We start from the raw sequence: 18,184 nt of genomic DNA, 5'->3' as shown, positions 1-18,184 counted from the left end.
GAGGTTGAAGAGACAGGTGTGAGTATGTGTAGAAACTAGGGTTCACACATTTTATCTGTACAAAGCTAAAATTTCCATTCGTTGCTCTGCCCAAAGAATCCTGGGAAGCGTAGTTTGTGAAGGGTGCTGAGCGCTGCTAGGAGACTCCTGTTCCCCTCACAGAGCTCTAATGGCCAGAGTGGTTTAACAGTCAGCCCCTCTTCTGGGGATTGTAGCTGTGTGAGGGGAATAGCTCCTCTCCTAGCAGCTCTCAGCACCCTTCACAAACTACACTTCCCAGGATTCTTTGGGAGAAGCCATGACTGTCTTTTCACTGTAGTGAAAATAAACTTCTGGTGTGGATGTGGCCAGTGACAGCTTTGGTTTAAATTTGGGTGGGAGACTACATGTGCCTGCTGTAGAATAAAAAGTTGGGAGAAACCTTGAAAAACAATGATACTGCTCAAAGTGTTTTCCTTTTGGAAAGGAAAGGGGCTCTCCCTCCTCCTCCTCCTCCTCCCACCCTCCCCTCCCCTTCCTCCTCTTCTCTCCTTCCCCTTCATCTCCTTCCCTTTCCCTCCCCCAGGGCAGTTTCACCTATTCTAAACATGATTGTGTAGGAGTAAATTCCATTCAAAAAGCATGCAAATGATCAAACCTACCCTACCCTACCCTCCTATCCCCTCCCTTTTGCCCCTTCCCTCCCCCTCCCTTTGCTCCCCCCTCCTCCTCCATGGTCAGTTTTATGTATTCTAGGCATGATTGCATGGGAGTAGATCCCATTGAACTCAATAAGCATGCAAATGATAAGACCTGCCTTTCCCCTCCCCCTCTTTCCTCTCCCTCCCCTCCCCTCCTTCCTCTTTCCTTCTCTCCTTACTCTCCCCTCCTTTCCCTCTCCTCCTCTCCCTTCCTCCTCCCTTCTTCCTCCTCCCCTGCCCACTCCAGGCCTCCTCCCCTCCTCCTCCACAGTCAGTTTCACCAATCCTAAGCATGATTGCAGGGAATAAATCCCACTGAACTCAATAAGCATGCAAATGATCAAACCTGCCCTCCTCCTACCTTCCCGCTCCTCCCCTCTGCACTTCCTCCTGCACTTCCTCCTCCTCCCCTCCCCCCATGGTCAGTTTTACCTTTTCTAAGCATGATTGCAGGGGAGTAGATCCCATTGAACTCAATAACCATGCAAAAGATCAGTCCATTCTAGGCAAATGTACACAGGATCCCATTTCTTACCTTCCGGATTTAAAAGCAGAGAAATTCACTAATAGGCAAAAAAAATCCTTGTGGTTTAAGAATGTACCTATACCTATAGCAAAACTTCCCAGGAGGATCCCTACGCCTGTGCAGCCTCTGAGACTGGGCTCCCGTCTTGGATGAAACTTTTTCAGTTCTAAATCCAGTCAGAAGGGTCTTTTTTGACGGGGGATAATTTCTTCCGGATAAGGAAGAAACATGAGATTTCCCACACAGCTTTGTTGTGATTGTTGGAGACTGGAATTCGTCAGAATTTTCTGTGAAAAGAAGGTCTTCCAGCAGCTCGGACGGAGCGAGGATTTCTAGCCAAGCTCAGCTGAAAAAAGTGATTCTTTTTTTTTCTTTAAAGAAAAACAACCTAACAGGCAAGCATTCTTCTGTCTTATGCTTATTATTTTCTTATCTATACAGCTACAGAGATTTGTCGAAGATCCAGCAATTAAGAAAACCTGGGTGAGCCAAAACTTTCCTTTTTTTTTTTTTTATTCACGGAACTAAGGGGGAAGAAAATAAAAATAGCCTATCTTTTTTTTATTGCAGAAAGCTGACATGGAAAATAGCATTATAAAGATTACAACGGATGAGGGTTTTCTTTTTGATTTATAAGACTTTTGGGTAACATATGTCCGGGACTATTTTTTCTGATCTATTTTTTTTTTGACGAATCTGCTCATTCTTTCTGTTATTAGCTATTTGGACGCTGAGAACTAAGGTTGTTTTTGTACTTCTGGGCATATAAGACATAAGGGCTGTCTAGAGTGTGACGCTAGCTGGTTTGAAAGATTAACTCCTTTGTAACTGGATAAAGAAATAAACTGTTCTTTGCTTGGGACATTGAAGGAGTTTTGTTCCTTTGGCTTTGGGAATGACAATTAAGAAGATCATGGATGTACAAGAAGGGACTTTTTCTATAGACATGTTTCAGAAAATAATGAATGGGATTAATTCAATAAAACAAGAACTGAGAAATAATAGTCAAGCGTTGAGAATTGAACTTGACGAAATGAGACAGGAGCTGAAAGAAATTCAGGATTCTATGAGAAAGGAGAATAAAGATAGATCTGGAAAACCAAAAAAGGATGAAAGAGAAATTAAAGGCAAGGTTCAAACTATGGAGATTGGATTAAATATGGACATGGAAAAAGATTTGGATTTTCTGGCGGTGATGGATCCTGGAGACAAATATTACGGTTTGGAACTCAGCGCTGTCCCTGAAGGAATTGAAGAGATTGGAGATAAAGATATTATCGGTTCAAAAAAATTCCTGGACTGGAAGGTCTTGATGGAGAAAGCTAACAGAATTAATCCCTGTTTTGTGTCAATGGAAAAATCTTTAAGAGATGTGCTAGTGTATCATGTAAAAAAGAGGAACAGAGATGCGGCTTTGCAACAATATTTCAGTGATACGTTTGGAACTGATGGCAAGAAAATATCTGTGAAAAAGGAAATTCCTATCAGACTCTTATTATATGACTATGACAGCAAGACTATTGGGCGCGTAAAGATGGAAGATGGAAGATGGAACCAATACGGATAATGGAAGAAGAGCGATTTGAAATTACTGGATCTAGTAGACTTGATGAGTTGGACTAATTGACATGTTTATCTAGAAAAAAAATTGATGGACATGTATCTCAAGGATTGGAAACTTCTCTTTGACTTTTTGTGGAAGAATAAAATGATATGATGTTAATGAGATTTGTAACCAATTAAGATAACTGCTAGAGGAAGGTGATTTTATAAGCTATTAAGATACAGGCTTGTTATATATTATAGACTTATAGTTGAACTATGACAAATTGGTAGTCAATTTTTTTTATATATATATATATTTCTTTTTATTGTATTAGTTATGGATTTGTGTTTTTTCTTTTTGTATTGTTTTGGTTTTGAAAATTTGAATATGGATAAATTGACATGTTTACTTAGAGAAAAATTGATAGACACATTTCTTAAGGAATGGAAGCTTCTTTTAGATTTTTTGTTGAAAGATCAAAATAAAATGATGATATTGGGATTTGACGATTAATTAAGATAGCCTATGGAGAAAAGTGATCCTGTATGTATATATTAAGGGACAGGTTTGATATATATTATATACTTATAGCTGATCTGCGACAAATTGGAAGTCAACTATTTTACTTTATTTTTTTCTTTGTTTGTTGTTGTATTTTGTTTTATTTGTTTTTTTGAAAAATTTGAATAAAAATTATTAAAAAAAAAAGAATGTACCTATAGCCAACAGATATTTCTATCAAACTTTAAAAAGCAGGGAAATTGGGCAGCTATAGTGAATGTACCAGGTAGGGATGGAAAGATCTGTCAGTTTTGCTTCTCTCAACTTCTCACTTTTCTAATGTTAAATTCAGTCCTCTCCATTTCTGCAGCAATCTGTGGATTTTTTTATAATCCTCATGAAAATTCTCCACCATTTTAACATGAATTTCTCCAAATAAACACATTTTTAGGCAGTTTTGACAAAGGTACACATTTTTGCAAGCCATTTCTCATCACATCATGCTTTTTTGCCTTTTATTTTCACTCATATTCATTTTTATGCACACTTCCCCCTAATACATGCATTTTTGTAAATATTGTTTAGTTGGCAAACTGCATCCCAAAATTCTAATAAATGTAAATTTCAGAGGATGACTTGGTTTTGGTCATCATATTGTTTTGGAAAGTGCAAATTTCATAAATTCTGCTTGAAATGCGAACTGAATCAAAATTCTCACCCATCACTAGCACCAGGGGAGCAGGAGACCTGTCCTCCTCTCTGAGATATTGTACTGCCCTACAAATTTGTAAAAATGCCAACACAATTTGGGTATTAATTGGGTATTAATTGGGTATTTCGTAATCGAATCCACTTCTTGCATAGCTTGGAAGAATTAGTAACATATGCCTCTGAGCATATGGTGAGTGGTGGCAACACCTGCAATCAACCCAAATAACAGAAACAAGATATGCTGTGCAGATCTTGTTTTAGCAGAGAGGAAGACAGTTGACATAGTTCAGATAGTCACTTTAAATATGTTTGATTTATTTTTAAATTTTAGTGAAGTTTCCTATAGTAAATATTTTCTTTTGTTTCTTTTTCAGTGAATATGTGAAGTACAGCAAAATCTACACTAAAAAAACCCTCCAAAAACAATTGTGAATAATGGCACTGACTATTCTGCAGAATAGTCTCCAGTGGACATGAGGAGTGTCTCAGTTTGCACAAGATAAAACAGTGGGAGGTGAAATATATTGTAGCAAAATTCTAGGTGTGCTCCATGTTTTTAATTGACCATGCCCACCTTTCCTTAAGTGGAGTAGTTTAAACATAGCAGGCTGAAAACATGCATCTTGGGCAGGCCAAGTTAGTTTTCTCCAGCGGCTAGAGTCATTGCTTAAGTAGCAACATATTGTAATCAGTCTGATTTTACATCAAACTGCAGTTTCAGATTCAACTGTTAATTCACTCAAAATAGAAATAGAACATAACCTCCAGTTTGAAACACAAAAGGCTGTCTTCACCATCATATGACTAATAAAAAGGTTTTGAAATTAGTTCATCATTTATAAGATGAATAATGAAAGAAATATAGATTTCTAGGTTTGATTCTCTGTAGAAACAGTAGTAACACAGGAAAGAAGCAAAGTAAGTAGAAGACCAACAAACATACAAAAGTGTAATTCTCCCTCTTGGGAGATGGCAGGTGTTGCCACCACTCACCATGTGCTCAGAGGCACATGTTACCAAATTCTTCCAAGCTACACAAGAAGGGGATTGGACTATGAAAGACCAACCCAAATTGTGTTTGCATTTTGACAAATTTGTAGGACAGTACAATATCTCAGAGAGGGCAGTACAATATCTCACCTACTCCCCTGGTGCTTTCATTATAGTGGCCCAATTCCCCTGCTTTTTAAAGTTTGTTAGAAATATCTGTTTGCTATAGGTATGGTCTTAAACTGCAAGGGTTTTTTGCCTATTAGGAAATTAATAGCATCAATCGCTGTGAAGTGCTTGTCATTCTATCAATGTCAGGATGTACTCACAGGCTTACCTTAATGCATAATGTGAAGAAGGCAGAAAAAACGGTAAAAAGCCTAACTGAAACATGCTTCAGACCTACATTTCCAGTACAGAGTGATACATATACCCAACTGAAAGGATCAACACAACTCATATTTATTTGTTCTCCAATATATTATCTGTGTTTTGAAGATACAGATCCCTGGAACCATCTATGTGCAGTCATATCTGTAACCACAGCTGGATGGGCAATCACACATTTAAACGGGTGCTGTTCATAGTTCCACAGCCAGATCCAACAACCAGGGCTGTAAATGCACAATCCTTTAAAAAAAACAAATCCCATAGAACAGCAAATCGGGATGGCTGTGCAGGTCTGAATTCTCTCTTACCAAACTTCTGATCAGCACTATTTCAGCTCCATCTGTGAGGAACAGCTGTAGCCTATAACTCAGTGGTAGAGCATCTGCCCTGCATGTCAAAGATCCCAGGTTCGATCCCCAGCATCTCCAGATAAGGCTGAGAGAGACCCCTGCCTGAACCCCTGGAGAGCTACTGCCAGTTAGTGAAGACAATACTGAGTTAGATGGACCAATGGTCTGACTTGGTATAAGGCAGCTTCCTGTGTCCTCTTGAGACTGAAGGAGGCAGAGTTCTTAGAAATTACACAAAGCAACATAGAAAAGAGAAAATAATTTTAAAATGTGAAATCTCTCCTAACTACCATGAGGGAGAAGAGAGTGAGAGAATGTCTTCATCTCGAAAAATTGAGAGCTTTCAAAGTAATTTCCTTTGATGCCCATGCCCTCAGCTGACTATGTTTTTTTCTCATTTCAGAAGTAATGGATGAAATTTCAAAGCAAATGTACATATTAAAATTGTCTCTCTGCCCTCTGACCCTCCTATAATACTTGTTTTCTGAGTTACATTCTCTGTTATCACATTGCTTGTGGCATCAGGTGTTTTTTTACTGCAAACATCTTACTCCACGCCCCTAATTTTTTGGTGGCGCTCACAGTTCTCAGGAGCCTAACTCGCAAGAAAAGACATATGCTAAATATATGGTACATTTGTGTAGGAAGGTGCAAAAAGTATTTTGCTTCCCAGCATTTTATATTTAGTCATCACTTCTCTCTACAAAATCAGTATTCAGCTTGATGCAAGACAGCAGCACTCACCTTTATGCAATTGTCAGCTTACAAGATTTTTAAATAAAGATGTACATAATACTCTTTTCCTTTTAGCCTATGATTATGGAGGCTGACAGCTATCAATCTGTGCTGTGCTTTTTTCAGAATGAAGAAAACTAGTTCATTAACATTAGCCTGTACTTATTGATAAGGAGCCATTGACCAAACCCTGTTTAAACTGATGCAGCCACTTTGGTCGCTTCTGCATGACTGCAGGGAGGTACAGAGGGCATTGACAAGAGGCTTCCGCTATCACCACAACCCACTTTGGAGATAATACTGTGGTATTGAGCCACTGAGTATGATTCCAGGGTGTGTTAAGGTGCCAGTAAGAGGACTGCTGGACCTTACTGCCAAAGCCCCATAGTTCTGGGAAAGGGGCTTTTGGGGTGCCCCTGAAGCTGGAGAGAGCCTATCAATGGACAACCAAGCATACTGGCACCATATTGAAGCCTGGGTGTCAGCAGCTGTCACTGGAGAGGATTCTGGCACAGAGAAGTGATTGAGGAAGACTTGCTACTACTCAGATACCTTGCAGGAATTTGGGACTGTATTGCCTGGGGAAAGGAGTGTCAGTCTGTACCAAGGGCCCCAGCCTTTTGCATATTTTGTTTTCAATTTGGGCTCACAGTTGGGCATATTCCCCCCTAGAACCCATGGATCATGGGGCATTCAATGTGCTATTCCTCCAGGACAGGCCCACATATATAGCTGTGAGTGGAGGAGACATAGAGATTGTGCTGTGAGGTATGATTTCCCCTTCCTGATGAGTCCCTTCTTCCACGTCTCCTCTCCCCCATAAAGTATCTGTGTGAGGTGCTTGGTCCTCACAACTACAGTTCCAGGAGCTGAAGTTACTGGTAGATAATACTGATAGATTCTGGGTCTTCATCTATTCTTCATTTCTTTTTCTTCTCAGAGGCTGTGGGGTGCAAATTGTTTGTGTGCAAAGTGGCCCATCACTGAAGTTCATACTTACATTTTCCTTAAGTCTATAAGACATCAAGGTGGGTTGAGGTAGCCCCGTACAATGCATCTGGATATAGGAGGACTATGTTTCTTGTCTGCGGCTTATACACTTAGGTGGTGCATTGTGATTGGCTTCAAAATTAGTCAAAATTCTATCTTCCGTTATGGCTGTGGGGGCACAGAGGAAGAAGGTGGGGTTAGCTGTGGTCGGGGCTCTCCAGTGACTTCAAGGAAACTGATTAGTTTCATCACCTCTTCTGCACGCATAAAGGTAAGCCAAAACTTAAGGATTGACCCCTGAGCAAGCACAAAGCTCTGATTCTTTAACTCTGGTTCTTCTAAGCAAGCTCTGATCCTTACCTGCTAAGCCCCCAATTCTGCTCAGGGTTTTTTCCCCTTGTGCTGGCTCTGGTGCCATACCTGTGAAGATTTCTTACACCAGTATGTTTTTAAGCTTTGTTTATGCAAGCAGGTGTGGTCCTACCCCTTCAGTGCGAGAATAATTTGGATTAGAATGACTGCCCAGATTTCAGCTCTGGAAAAGTTAATATGTTAATTTCACACATCAGTTAAGTTTTGCTCATGTTTTATGATTCACTCATATCTGAGGCAAATGATGTTTCCAGATGGGGCTTAGTATTCCAAATGGACTATTGATAACAAGTTTTTTTAATTATCAGATTTTGTCTGGAAAGGGAAAATCCAGATTACATGAGGAGTATGGGCTGTCATTTTGATGCCTATTACATCATGTGGACACTGTGAAAAATGTGCATGCATTGGGAGCATTTATCGTATAATAAACACCAACCTGGAAGCACCCAAAGACTAAACACCTATCCCCATTAAACTCAACAGGAAAAATTTCATTGGTTTTTAGATAAAGTTTTTAGATGAGTAGGTGCCAAGTCTTTATAAAAATTGCAATAGTCTTTTTAAAATGATGGTGGAGGGACAAAGAAAATTCTTCACATGTTTGCCATTGCCACATATAACCCAAGAAAAACATTGTTTTTTAGCTCTGATCTAGAAGTTCAAGTTCAAACGAGAGGACTATGCCTGAACTATTTATGGTGTGTGAAACTGCATTCTTTCAAATCCTTTCACTGTTACCATAAAACTTATTTTTCTTCTTGCTTTCAGATGGAAAGTATCTAAATATCATGACTCGTATTTTATCATTTGGCCCCACTGTTTTTGAATTTTTCAACATGGGTTTCATTTTATCTATCTCTCTTTTTTTTCTCTCAAGCAGAACACTTTACCCTGTGTTGTGATTTCCTTGTCCCTGCCACTGGCAGCCAAGGATATAAAGCAAGTGTGGGAAAACACACAACGTTATGGCATGGATTACAATACTATGGTGGATTAGTATTGTAAATGTCATGGGGGAGATAGACAAATTGACATGAGTGTGTGATTTTTTGTGACATCCACATGTCACTCAGATAATGTCAAACCTATAGGAAGCACATATAAGGTACAAGTATTATAGCATTAGTAAATTAAAGAATGATTGCTATTGGTACATTACCCTTCAACAAACATTCTCAGGGTGGGGGCCCTTGACAATAAAATACAAGGTGAATAATAGGCAATAAAAACAAAGTCACAATATCATAAGAATAATAATCAGCAGCACAATACCTAGTCCCAAACTACAAACAACACCATCATCTTGTTAACCTTATATGCTGAATGGAATAGATATGTTTACAGTAAGTGATGAAAAGATGTCGGTGAGAGGAAGGAGCATATCTCCCATGGGAGAAAATTTCACAATAACACCCTTAAAAGTATATAAGAAATCTCACTTTGTCCTATGAAACTAATTGCTTCAAAGGATACATTAAAAAATTATGGTTTATCAAACCGCAGGAAATTGCACAGTGAGATTGCACAGGAGAAAGTACTCTTGAATTATATATTCACAAATCCCAATGGTTTTGATGGCATTAGGATTTCACTTGCAGATCATTCTTGCACCACCTTAACCGTCTAGGCTAGATCTCAGTTCAGATTACAATTCTGTCTCCATCCATCATCTCTAGATAGTTAGAGATGGTGTTGCAAGGATGGCCAGCTTGATCACTGTGAATGAATTGTTAGAGGCTTGACAAAATAATAATAGGTCTTATTGACTGTGGCTTTGATGAATTCATGCCTGGGCTAATTCATCTACCAGAGAGGGCCTTGAGACTGTGCTCCGCAGATGCGTGCAGAGAGAAACTTCAGTTTCTGCAGTTAGAGGGACAGAGATTATCTGAAACTGGACGTGAATCCTTGGAGTAGGGGTCAAACTTTATCCTCAGAGGATCTGCCTAGTTTTAGGAATCTGCTTGCTTTCAACAGACTCTGCTTATTATGTTGGAAAATAAATCAAATATTACAGAAATGTCAAAAATCTCCAAAAGAAACTAACAGCACAATCCTATATACGCCTATTCAGGATTAAGTCTTATTGAATTCCATGCAGTTGAGTATTGGATTGTAGCCCAAATCAGTTAGTGTTGCCCCTAAAGCTTCTCACAAGCTGGGGAAATGGTGTGTGTCTGTGTGCAAAATCTATATGTTCCAAATTTACTTAGTAAATTTGCTTGTTCTCACTTATTTGATTAACACATTAGTTATGACAACCAGTAAGATGACTTTTTTAAACAACATTCCTTGCATAAGCCACTGTGCTTTTTTCTTCCAGTATTGGAACTGTTCCTTATGTCCTTAGTTGTACTTCTATCATTCAATAGCAGGCCTCTTCCCTCCCCCTTACTGTGTTCCTGCTACATCTCTCATACATTCGCTTCCCTAGATTGTAGGTGGCTGGGGAGAAAAAAACCTCTTAATCTTTTTCTCTCTTTCTCTTTCCTCTGCTACATCCAGAACAAGCCCAGGCAGGCTGCAAGCTCAGTTTCCCACAGATCCCTCCTTCAAAGAGGCTTCAAACGGCAGAACCTATCAAGGCTCTACTGGTGGTTTTGGAAGAATCTGTCTGTCCAAAGCAATTAACTTTTTGCCATGTCTTTTACTAACAGGAGGCCCCCATATTTAATGTATCCAGTACTCCAACTTTTTTAATGCCAAGAAGATAAAATGAAGCCAGCTGTTGAAACTTGGAAGCTCTGTTTCTGTTTGCAGCAATTTCTTCCAAGATTAAGTGAATGCAAAAATTCAGCTGGGCTTCATAATTCATCCATTTTAGAAAAAGGACACAGGCATAGAGATCATCTTCTGGTTCATTGAAGGTTTTTCTAGGTTAATCCAGGACAGTACTGATAATGCTAGATTCTTAGCAACTTCTCAGTAGTTTATAAATACACTGTATAATTCTTGCTGCTGAACTGGAATAACACACAACACAAACTTTGTAGCTAGCATAATAAAAGCATAACACACAGTGAAGATAGACCTTGCGGTCCTCCCCCCGTGCTACTTGGAGAGTGAAACCCTCCAAATACATGAATTGTGGGTAATAATGTGAAGCAGCAGAGGGAGCCTCCATCTGCAAGGAACTTATGTCCATGGAGAACCTTCAGTTAACAAAATTTAGTCATTTGGAGTAAAAGTAATAAAATGAAACTTACTTGTGATTATTTTAAGACTGATTTCAATTAGTGGCTCATGACTAATTATTGTTGGATTGTGCCCCACAATCTCTCACAACTAAGGATGGCTGAGAATTCCACTCTAAACGAACGATGGAAACTGCTACAGTTCACGTGTGTGTTTGTGGTCTGGAATGGAAATCAAGCAAGCAAATGCAATTGGTTATTCACTGTTGTTTTTTACCCTGAAAATGATATGTAATTAATATTTTCCTCCATTTTCCTGCCATTTCCTTACAATCATAGAATCATAGAGTTGGAAGGGGCCTTGTAGGCCATCGAGTCCAACCCCCTGCTCACAGCAGGAAATCCACAGCTAGAGCATCTCCCGCAGATAGCTGTCCAGCCTCTGCTTGAAGACATCCAGTGAAGGGGATCCCACCACCTCCCTAGGCAGTCGGTTCCATTGCCGAACCGCCCTTACTGTCAAGAAGTTCCTTCTAATGTCCAATCTGAATCTACGCTCCTGCAACTTAAAACCATTAGACCTAGTCCTACCCTCTGGGGCAGCAGAGAACAAATCTGTACCCTCCTCTATGTGACAGCCCTTCAGGTACTTAAAGAGTGCAATCATGTCACCCTTCAGCCTTCTCTTCACCAGACTGAACATGCCAAGTTCCTTCAACCTTTCCTCATAAGACTTGTTCTCCATACCGGCTATCATCCTCGTCGCCCTCTTCTGGACCCGCTCTAACTTGTCTATATCTTTCTTAAAATGAGGCGCCCAGAACTGAACGCAGTATTCCAGATGAGGCCTGACCAATGCAGAATATAGTGGGACTATTACTTCCCTCGACCTGGAAACTATAGCTCTGTTTATGCAGCCCAAAACTGCGTTTGCCTTTTTTGCCGCAGCATCACACTGCTGGGTCATGTTCAACTTGCGATCCACTACAATTCCAAGGTCCTTCTCACACGCACTACTGCTAAGCTGGGTATTTCCCATCCTGTACCCGTGCATTTTGTTTTAGTGGCCTAAATGCAGAATCCTGCATTTGTCTTTATTGAATGTCATTTTATTAATTTCAGCCCAATTTTCTAGTCTATCCAGGTCCCTTTGGATTTTATTCCTGTCTTCCATTGTGTTAGCTATCCCTCCCAGTTTCGTATCATCCGCAAACTTCATAAGGCTTCCCTCCACCCCATCGTCTAAGTCATTGATAAAAATGTTGAAGAGTATTGGCCCCAGGACAGAACCCTGTGGCACTCCACTCGAGACCTCCTTCCAGTCCGAAGCAGAGCCACCGACGACCACTCTTTGAGTACGGTTTTCCAACCAGTTGTGAATCCACTTGACAGTATTTCCATGTAGTCCGTATTTGACTAGTTTGCTAATCAAAAGGTCGTGGGGGACTTTGTCAAACGCTTTGCTGGAATCTAGATAGATGACATCTACAGCATTTCCACCATCTACTAAGCTAGTGACCTGATCAAAAAAAGAGATGAGATTAGTTTGACAGGATTTTTTCTTGACAAACCCATGCTGGCTCCTTCTAATCACAGCATTGTCATCTAGATAGTTGCCAATGGACTCTTTTATTATCCGTTCTAATATCTTTCCCAGTATTGAAGTCAGACTGACCGGCCTGTAATTCCCCGGATCTTCTTTTTTACCCTTTTTAAAGAGCGGGACGATGTTTGCCCGTCTCCAATCCTCCGGCACCTCTCCCGTTCTCCATGATTTCTCAAAGATGATGGCAAGAGGTTCCGAGAGTACATCCGCTAGTTCCTTCAATACTCTGGGATGCAGTTCATCAGGCCCTGGAGATTTGAACTCATTTAGGTTAACTAGGTATTTCCTGACTACCTCCTTATCAATCTCGAACTGCAGTCCCAACCCCTTACTGAGATTGCTACCGATGCAAGGTTGCACACTGTTCCCTGTTTGGGAGAAAACGGAGGCAAAATAGGTGTTGAGCAGTTCTGCCTTTTCCTCGTTATCTGTCAACATTTTGCCATCCTCATTGAGCAGCAGTCCCACTGTTTCCTTGGTCTTTCTCTTGCTTCGAACATATCTGAAAAACCCCTTTTTGTTGTTCTTCGCTTCCCTCACCAGCCTCAGCTCATTCTGGGTTTTAGCTTTCCTTACGCTATTCCTGCAAGCCCGAGCCGCTCGTTGGTACTCTTCCTTGGTGATGCGTCCTTCCTTCCATTCTTTATACATGCTCTTTTTTACTTTTACCTCCTCCACCAGTCTTCCGTGTAGCCACATTGGCTTTTTCCGATGTCTTCCATTTTTCTTCCTCTTTGGAATTGTTTGCAATTGTGCTTTTTGTAATACGTTCTTCATGAACTCCCACGCGTCTTGGGCTCCTTTTTTCTTCAGTCTATCTAGCCATGGGATCCTACCTATCATTTCCCTGAGCTTGCTAAAATCGGCTTTTCTGAAATCCAAGGTCCATGTTTGACTATATTCTTCTTTGGCTTTCCCCAGAATCACAAATTCCAGCATTACGTGGTCACTTTCCCCCAAGGTACCGACCGCTTTAATTCCTGTGACCAATTCATCCGTGTTAGTTAAGATCAGGTCCAGGATTGCCGATCCCCTTGTTCCTTCTTCTACTTTTTGAAAGAGGAAATTATCAGCAAGGCCCATCAGGAATTTGTTGGAGGCTTTGTGCTTCGCAGAGTTTGTCTCCCAGCAGATATCCGGGTAGTTGAAGTCCCCCATCACTACTACTTCTTGCCTCCTTGAGATTTCGGAGATTTGTTTGAGAAAGGCCTTGTCTACCACCTCTTCCTGGCCAGGGGGTCTGTAGTAGACACCTACTACCATGTCGGTTTTATTTGTTTCTCCATTTATTTTTACCCAAATGGTCTCTACCTGACCCCTTTGTTCGCTCTCTTGGATTTCCATAGAGGTGTATTTGTCTTTGACGTATAACGCTACTCCCCCTCCTTTTCTGTTGCTTCTATTCTTTCTGTAGAGTTTATATCCTTGAATGGCTATATTCCAATCATGGGAGTCATCCCACCAAGTTTCTGTTATCCCTATGAAGTCATATTTGCCTTGATGCACTAAGACTTCAAGCTCCCCTTGCTTGTTTCCCAAGCTCCGCGCGTTGGTATATAGACAGCAGAAGTCTCTTTTGTCCCGATTGGATTCCTCCGTTAATATACCATGAGCTTTGCCGTGCATCCCTTCTCCCTCCCAGTGTCTGCTGTACCCTTCAAATCGTTGCGTTTACAACCGGCTGTCTTTGGATCGGTATTTAAGCTATCATCTCCATCCCCCAGAGGCTTTAGTTTAAAGCCCTCTTGATGAGTTTTGCCATACTTCTGCCAAAGAGATTCTTCCCAGTCCTCGTGAGGTGCAGCCCATCTCCTGCCAACAGTTCCCCCCCCCCCAAGAAGCTTAGACCATGGTCCCAGAATCCAAACCTTTCCCTAAGTGAATGGCATGGAATTACATAGTTTATCACATTAAATTTGGATACATCAGACAGCAAGACAAATACTCTCTTTTTTGGCAGAAGCCAAACTGCAGTAGAATGGAAACAATATCGATTATGATTAATAGAAGTCAGACTGAGATTGCTGCCTTCTTGCACCCTACTCACAACCTTATTATAACTCTCCATTTCTCCTGTGGCTTTCTTTTTTGCAAGCTTCTCCAGATTACTTTGTTGTTAAAAACACACACACAATCACACCACTATTGCACTGAATCCAGGAGGTGCCTTTCCATGAGGTAGTGCTTCTGCGGGAGGAGAAATCACACTTCCTTGTATTCAAAGACTGTGAAATACTGTATACTCCTGGCCCTATCACATGTATCATTCTCTTTCCATGATTCTAGGGGATTGTCAGTTTCAGACTGTAGAAGAAGTTGGTCATCCCTCATCTGCAAGTTCAACTCATGACAGCAACAAAAGGACTTTCAGATTATGCCTTTTAATGAAAGGTTGATTTGGGACACATAGCCTTCTAATTGTTGTCGCTTTCCTTGGGATGAAAGGACGTTTTAAAAAACAAACAGCAGCTTGCAGGCAGACTTGTAAAAAGTCCAAATGGCATTCTGAAATAATATTATAGTATAAAAGGAGGCCTTGCCTCCCTGTTGTGGTTGTCCTGTGTTAAATGATGCGTTTAACTTCCCATTCAGCTGCTTGGCAGGAGGGAGATGTCAAAGTAATTTTCACCTAACAGAAAGCCCCTGTTCAGAAGTCAGCCCAGTGTAGAGCAGCATTATTATGGGATGTTTTCCACCTGAGTTCTGGCATTCATCTCTTTTAGGTCCATATTGTATTTGTCAAGTCACTGAAAATCTATACCGTGTGGGGTCCCAGGCTCTTGAAATTGCAACTGAAGTTTGAGCTACTTTTTCACCTTGTTTTAAAAAACGAAAAGTTACAATATTTATAAACCACATTTCAAGTATAATGGGTCTCAAATCAGTTCATGATAATAAATTCAGATTTATGGGCAGATGGTATTGCCTTCACAATGATAGCTCTGGAATACCAGGCATCATCAATGGGAAAGAACAGAATCATGTGGCTCTTTCTTCAGTTCCCCTCAAAGGAAGTGGTGGCAAAGGAAAATCCTTTGGGAAAATGTTTTTGAGAGTACTCTTCCCAGTCCAACAGATGTTCCTGCTGCCACTGCTGCTGCTTGGGCAAATGGCATCAACAACTCCCATTCCTTAGAACTCTCAGGGGAAATGGCTGTGGGGGGTATCGATTGGTCAGAGATTGTTTGTTTAAAGCATTTTTGCCCTGTTTATTAGCCAAAAAGTTTCCCAGAACAGCTTACATATCAACAACAACAAGATAGTTCCTGCTGTCATGCTTACAAAAATCTAAACAACATGCAGGGATGTATGAATTAAATGAATGAATGAATGAAAATTTTATTACGGTCATCTGACCAGTATAAATAAATAAATAAATAAATAAATAAATAAAGACTTACAATTACAAATTATACAGTTTCCTAAGATACAGTTATTAAAACAAATAATATATTTAAATATTAAGTAATTACCTCTTTAAATTAAAATTAGATTAAAATAATCAAATTGTTCTTGATAAAAATCAAGGCATAGCAATTATTTAAGATATATATGTATTTATACTTCAACTATTCTAAGTACAATTTCCTGAAAACTATCTGTCAATACTGAGGATCGCATTTCTAGCTTTCAATACTGCTGTTGTAAATTTTGCCACCAGAAGTGTGGTCCTCGGAGAATTATCATTCAATAGATAGTCCAACTGGTCCATTTCAGATTTATACAAAATAAAATTTAAAAGTGGCATAATTATTTGTTGTCTCAGTTGATGATAAAATGGACATCGTAACAATACATGTGCATTAGTCTCAACCTCACCCTTTCCACAAGGACATAAACGGTCTGCATAAGGTATTTTATTAAAACGACCCTCAAGCAAAGCAGAAGGAAGAACATTCAGTCTAATAAGGGTAAATGCTTTTCTATGTTTATAAAAAGATAAATTGGAATAATACAGCATTGAGTCAAAAAATCTTGGATTATGTCTATATTTCCTCGCTTGAGTTAAATGTATTTGGAAATCTATGTCCTTAATACGCTGACGAATATTCGACTGTGCAGTTTCTAGGTCCATCGTTAATATAGTGTGGGAAGAAAAACCAAGTTCTTGCAATTTATTTTGGATTAACGTGTCCCATTTGTATTTATAGTTATCTTTTAAAATATGCAGCGCAAGGCCATTTGGTTCTAATATAAGTTTTAACCAATAGTTTATCCTGAAAAACCAAATTCTTGATTCTAACGTCTGGAACCCTGATTCTAAATGAATGACACAGCTTGGGATACAAGATGGAATAGCCATGATAGTTCTTAAAAAGGAATTCTGAATTGACTCCAATTCATTAAATTTATCACAAGTAGTAGTTAATATTCCATAAGTAAGTTGTGGAATAATTTTAGCTTTAAAAACCTTAAGGGCTGGAATTGGAAGTTGGCCACCTTTAGAAAAAAAGAAGAAGAATAGTGCTTTGGTGGGGTTTTTTGCATTAAGCAAAAGTGAGTTAAAATGAAAACGATAACTGCCTGAAGCTTGAAAGATGAAGCCTAAATATTTAATAGAATTTACGTGTTCAATTAATCGTCCATCTATATACCATCTGTGTTTAGATCTTTTTTTAGTAAATATCATAACTTTCGTTTTTTGATAATTAATTTCCAAAAGTTCAGATGAACAGTATGTTGAGCTAAGCCTGTTAAAGCTGTGCGTGTACCAGTACACCCAGTAGTTCCAGTTCGAATAAATAGAGACGCACCACCAGGAATCTTGTAAGATGAATCCTTTACTGATTCAATAGAAGCGAAGCAGTAGTCACAAAACACTCTAACTCCAAACGCCTTCACTTTCGATATACACCCCCCACACCCAGAGAAGTTCTCTCAAGGACTTTATAGCCTTGGCAGTTCTTTGCCAGCTGCAGCCTTTGGCTCCTGCACGGCCTTGAGCTCCTCCGTGTGTTTTAACCCTATACATGTCTTTGGGGAAACTTCTGTTGCACATCAAAACTACCAACAGTCCTCCACCTTTCCACAAAGACATACATTACAAGCATTTATACATGTGTTTCATGTGCTTATACAATGTTACATTCTTTACATAGTTTGCTTCATTTTAATATCACACATACCCATTTTGGTAATCAAGTTGTTGAATGTTTCCTCATTCAGAGGCTTAGTCAACACATCGGCTAGCATGTCTTTCGTGTTTCTATAGATCAGTTTTACAAACTGTTGCTGTACACATTCCCTTATGTGATGATATCGCACGCTTACATGTTTGGTATGTTTATTATTGGCTTCTGACACTGCTAGGTGTATACACGTTTGATTATCTTCATATACATGTATCGGTGTCTGTATTTCTATGTGTGTTTCTCCCATTAATAGTTCAAACCACCGTATATCGTTACATGCCATTGAAAGGCTTATGTACTCAGCCTCCGAGCTAGAGATAGCCACGACTGATTGTTTCCTGCTATACCAGTCTATTAATGACCCGTGAAACGTTATGAGCACGCCAGATGTTGACCTACGGCTGGACTGGTCGCCAGCATGGTCTGCATCTACATAACATTCCAAGTTGCCTTCTTGAATTACAGACAGAGCTAGCCCTTTATTTGTCGAGCCTTTTAGATACCTCAGCACCCATTTA

The 18,184-nt window shown here is 39.8% G+C and overlaps 1 protein-coding gene across 1 annotated transcript; it reads left to right on the top strand.

Annotated features, from left to right (window-relative positions):
• The first annotated feature begins 1,651 nt into the window (after positions 1 to 1,651).
• Positions 1,652 to 2,963, top strand: LOC133364224 (uncharacterized). The gene is made up of 2 exons (XM_061584491.1): positions 1,652 to 1,689; positions 1,777 to 2,963. Exon 2 carries the CDS (start codon positions 2,102 to 2,104, stop codon positions 2,771 to 2,773), a length of 672 nt encoding a protein of 223 aa, XP_061440475.1. The 5' UTR covers positions 1,652 to 1,689; positions 1,777 to 2,101; the 3' UTR covers positions 2,774 to 2,963.
• Positions 2,964 to 18,184: the final 15,221 nt, after the last annotated feature.

Source organism: Rhineura floridana, chromosome 9, assembly GCF_030035675.1.
Source record: "Rhineura floridana isolate rRhiFlo1 chromosome 9, rRhiFlo1.hap2, whole genome shotgun sequence".
Taxonomy (NCBI): Eukaryota; Metazoa; Chordata; class Lepidosauria; order Squamata; family Rhineuridae; genus Rhineura; species Rhineura floridana.
This window is presented reverse-complemented; position numbering and strand designations above follow the sequence as displayed.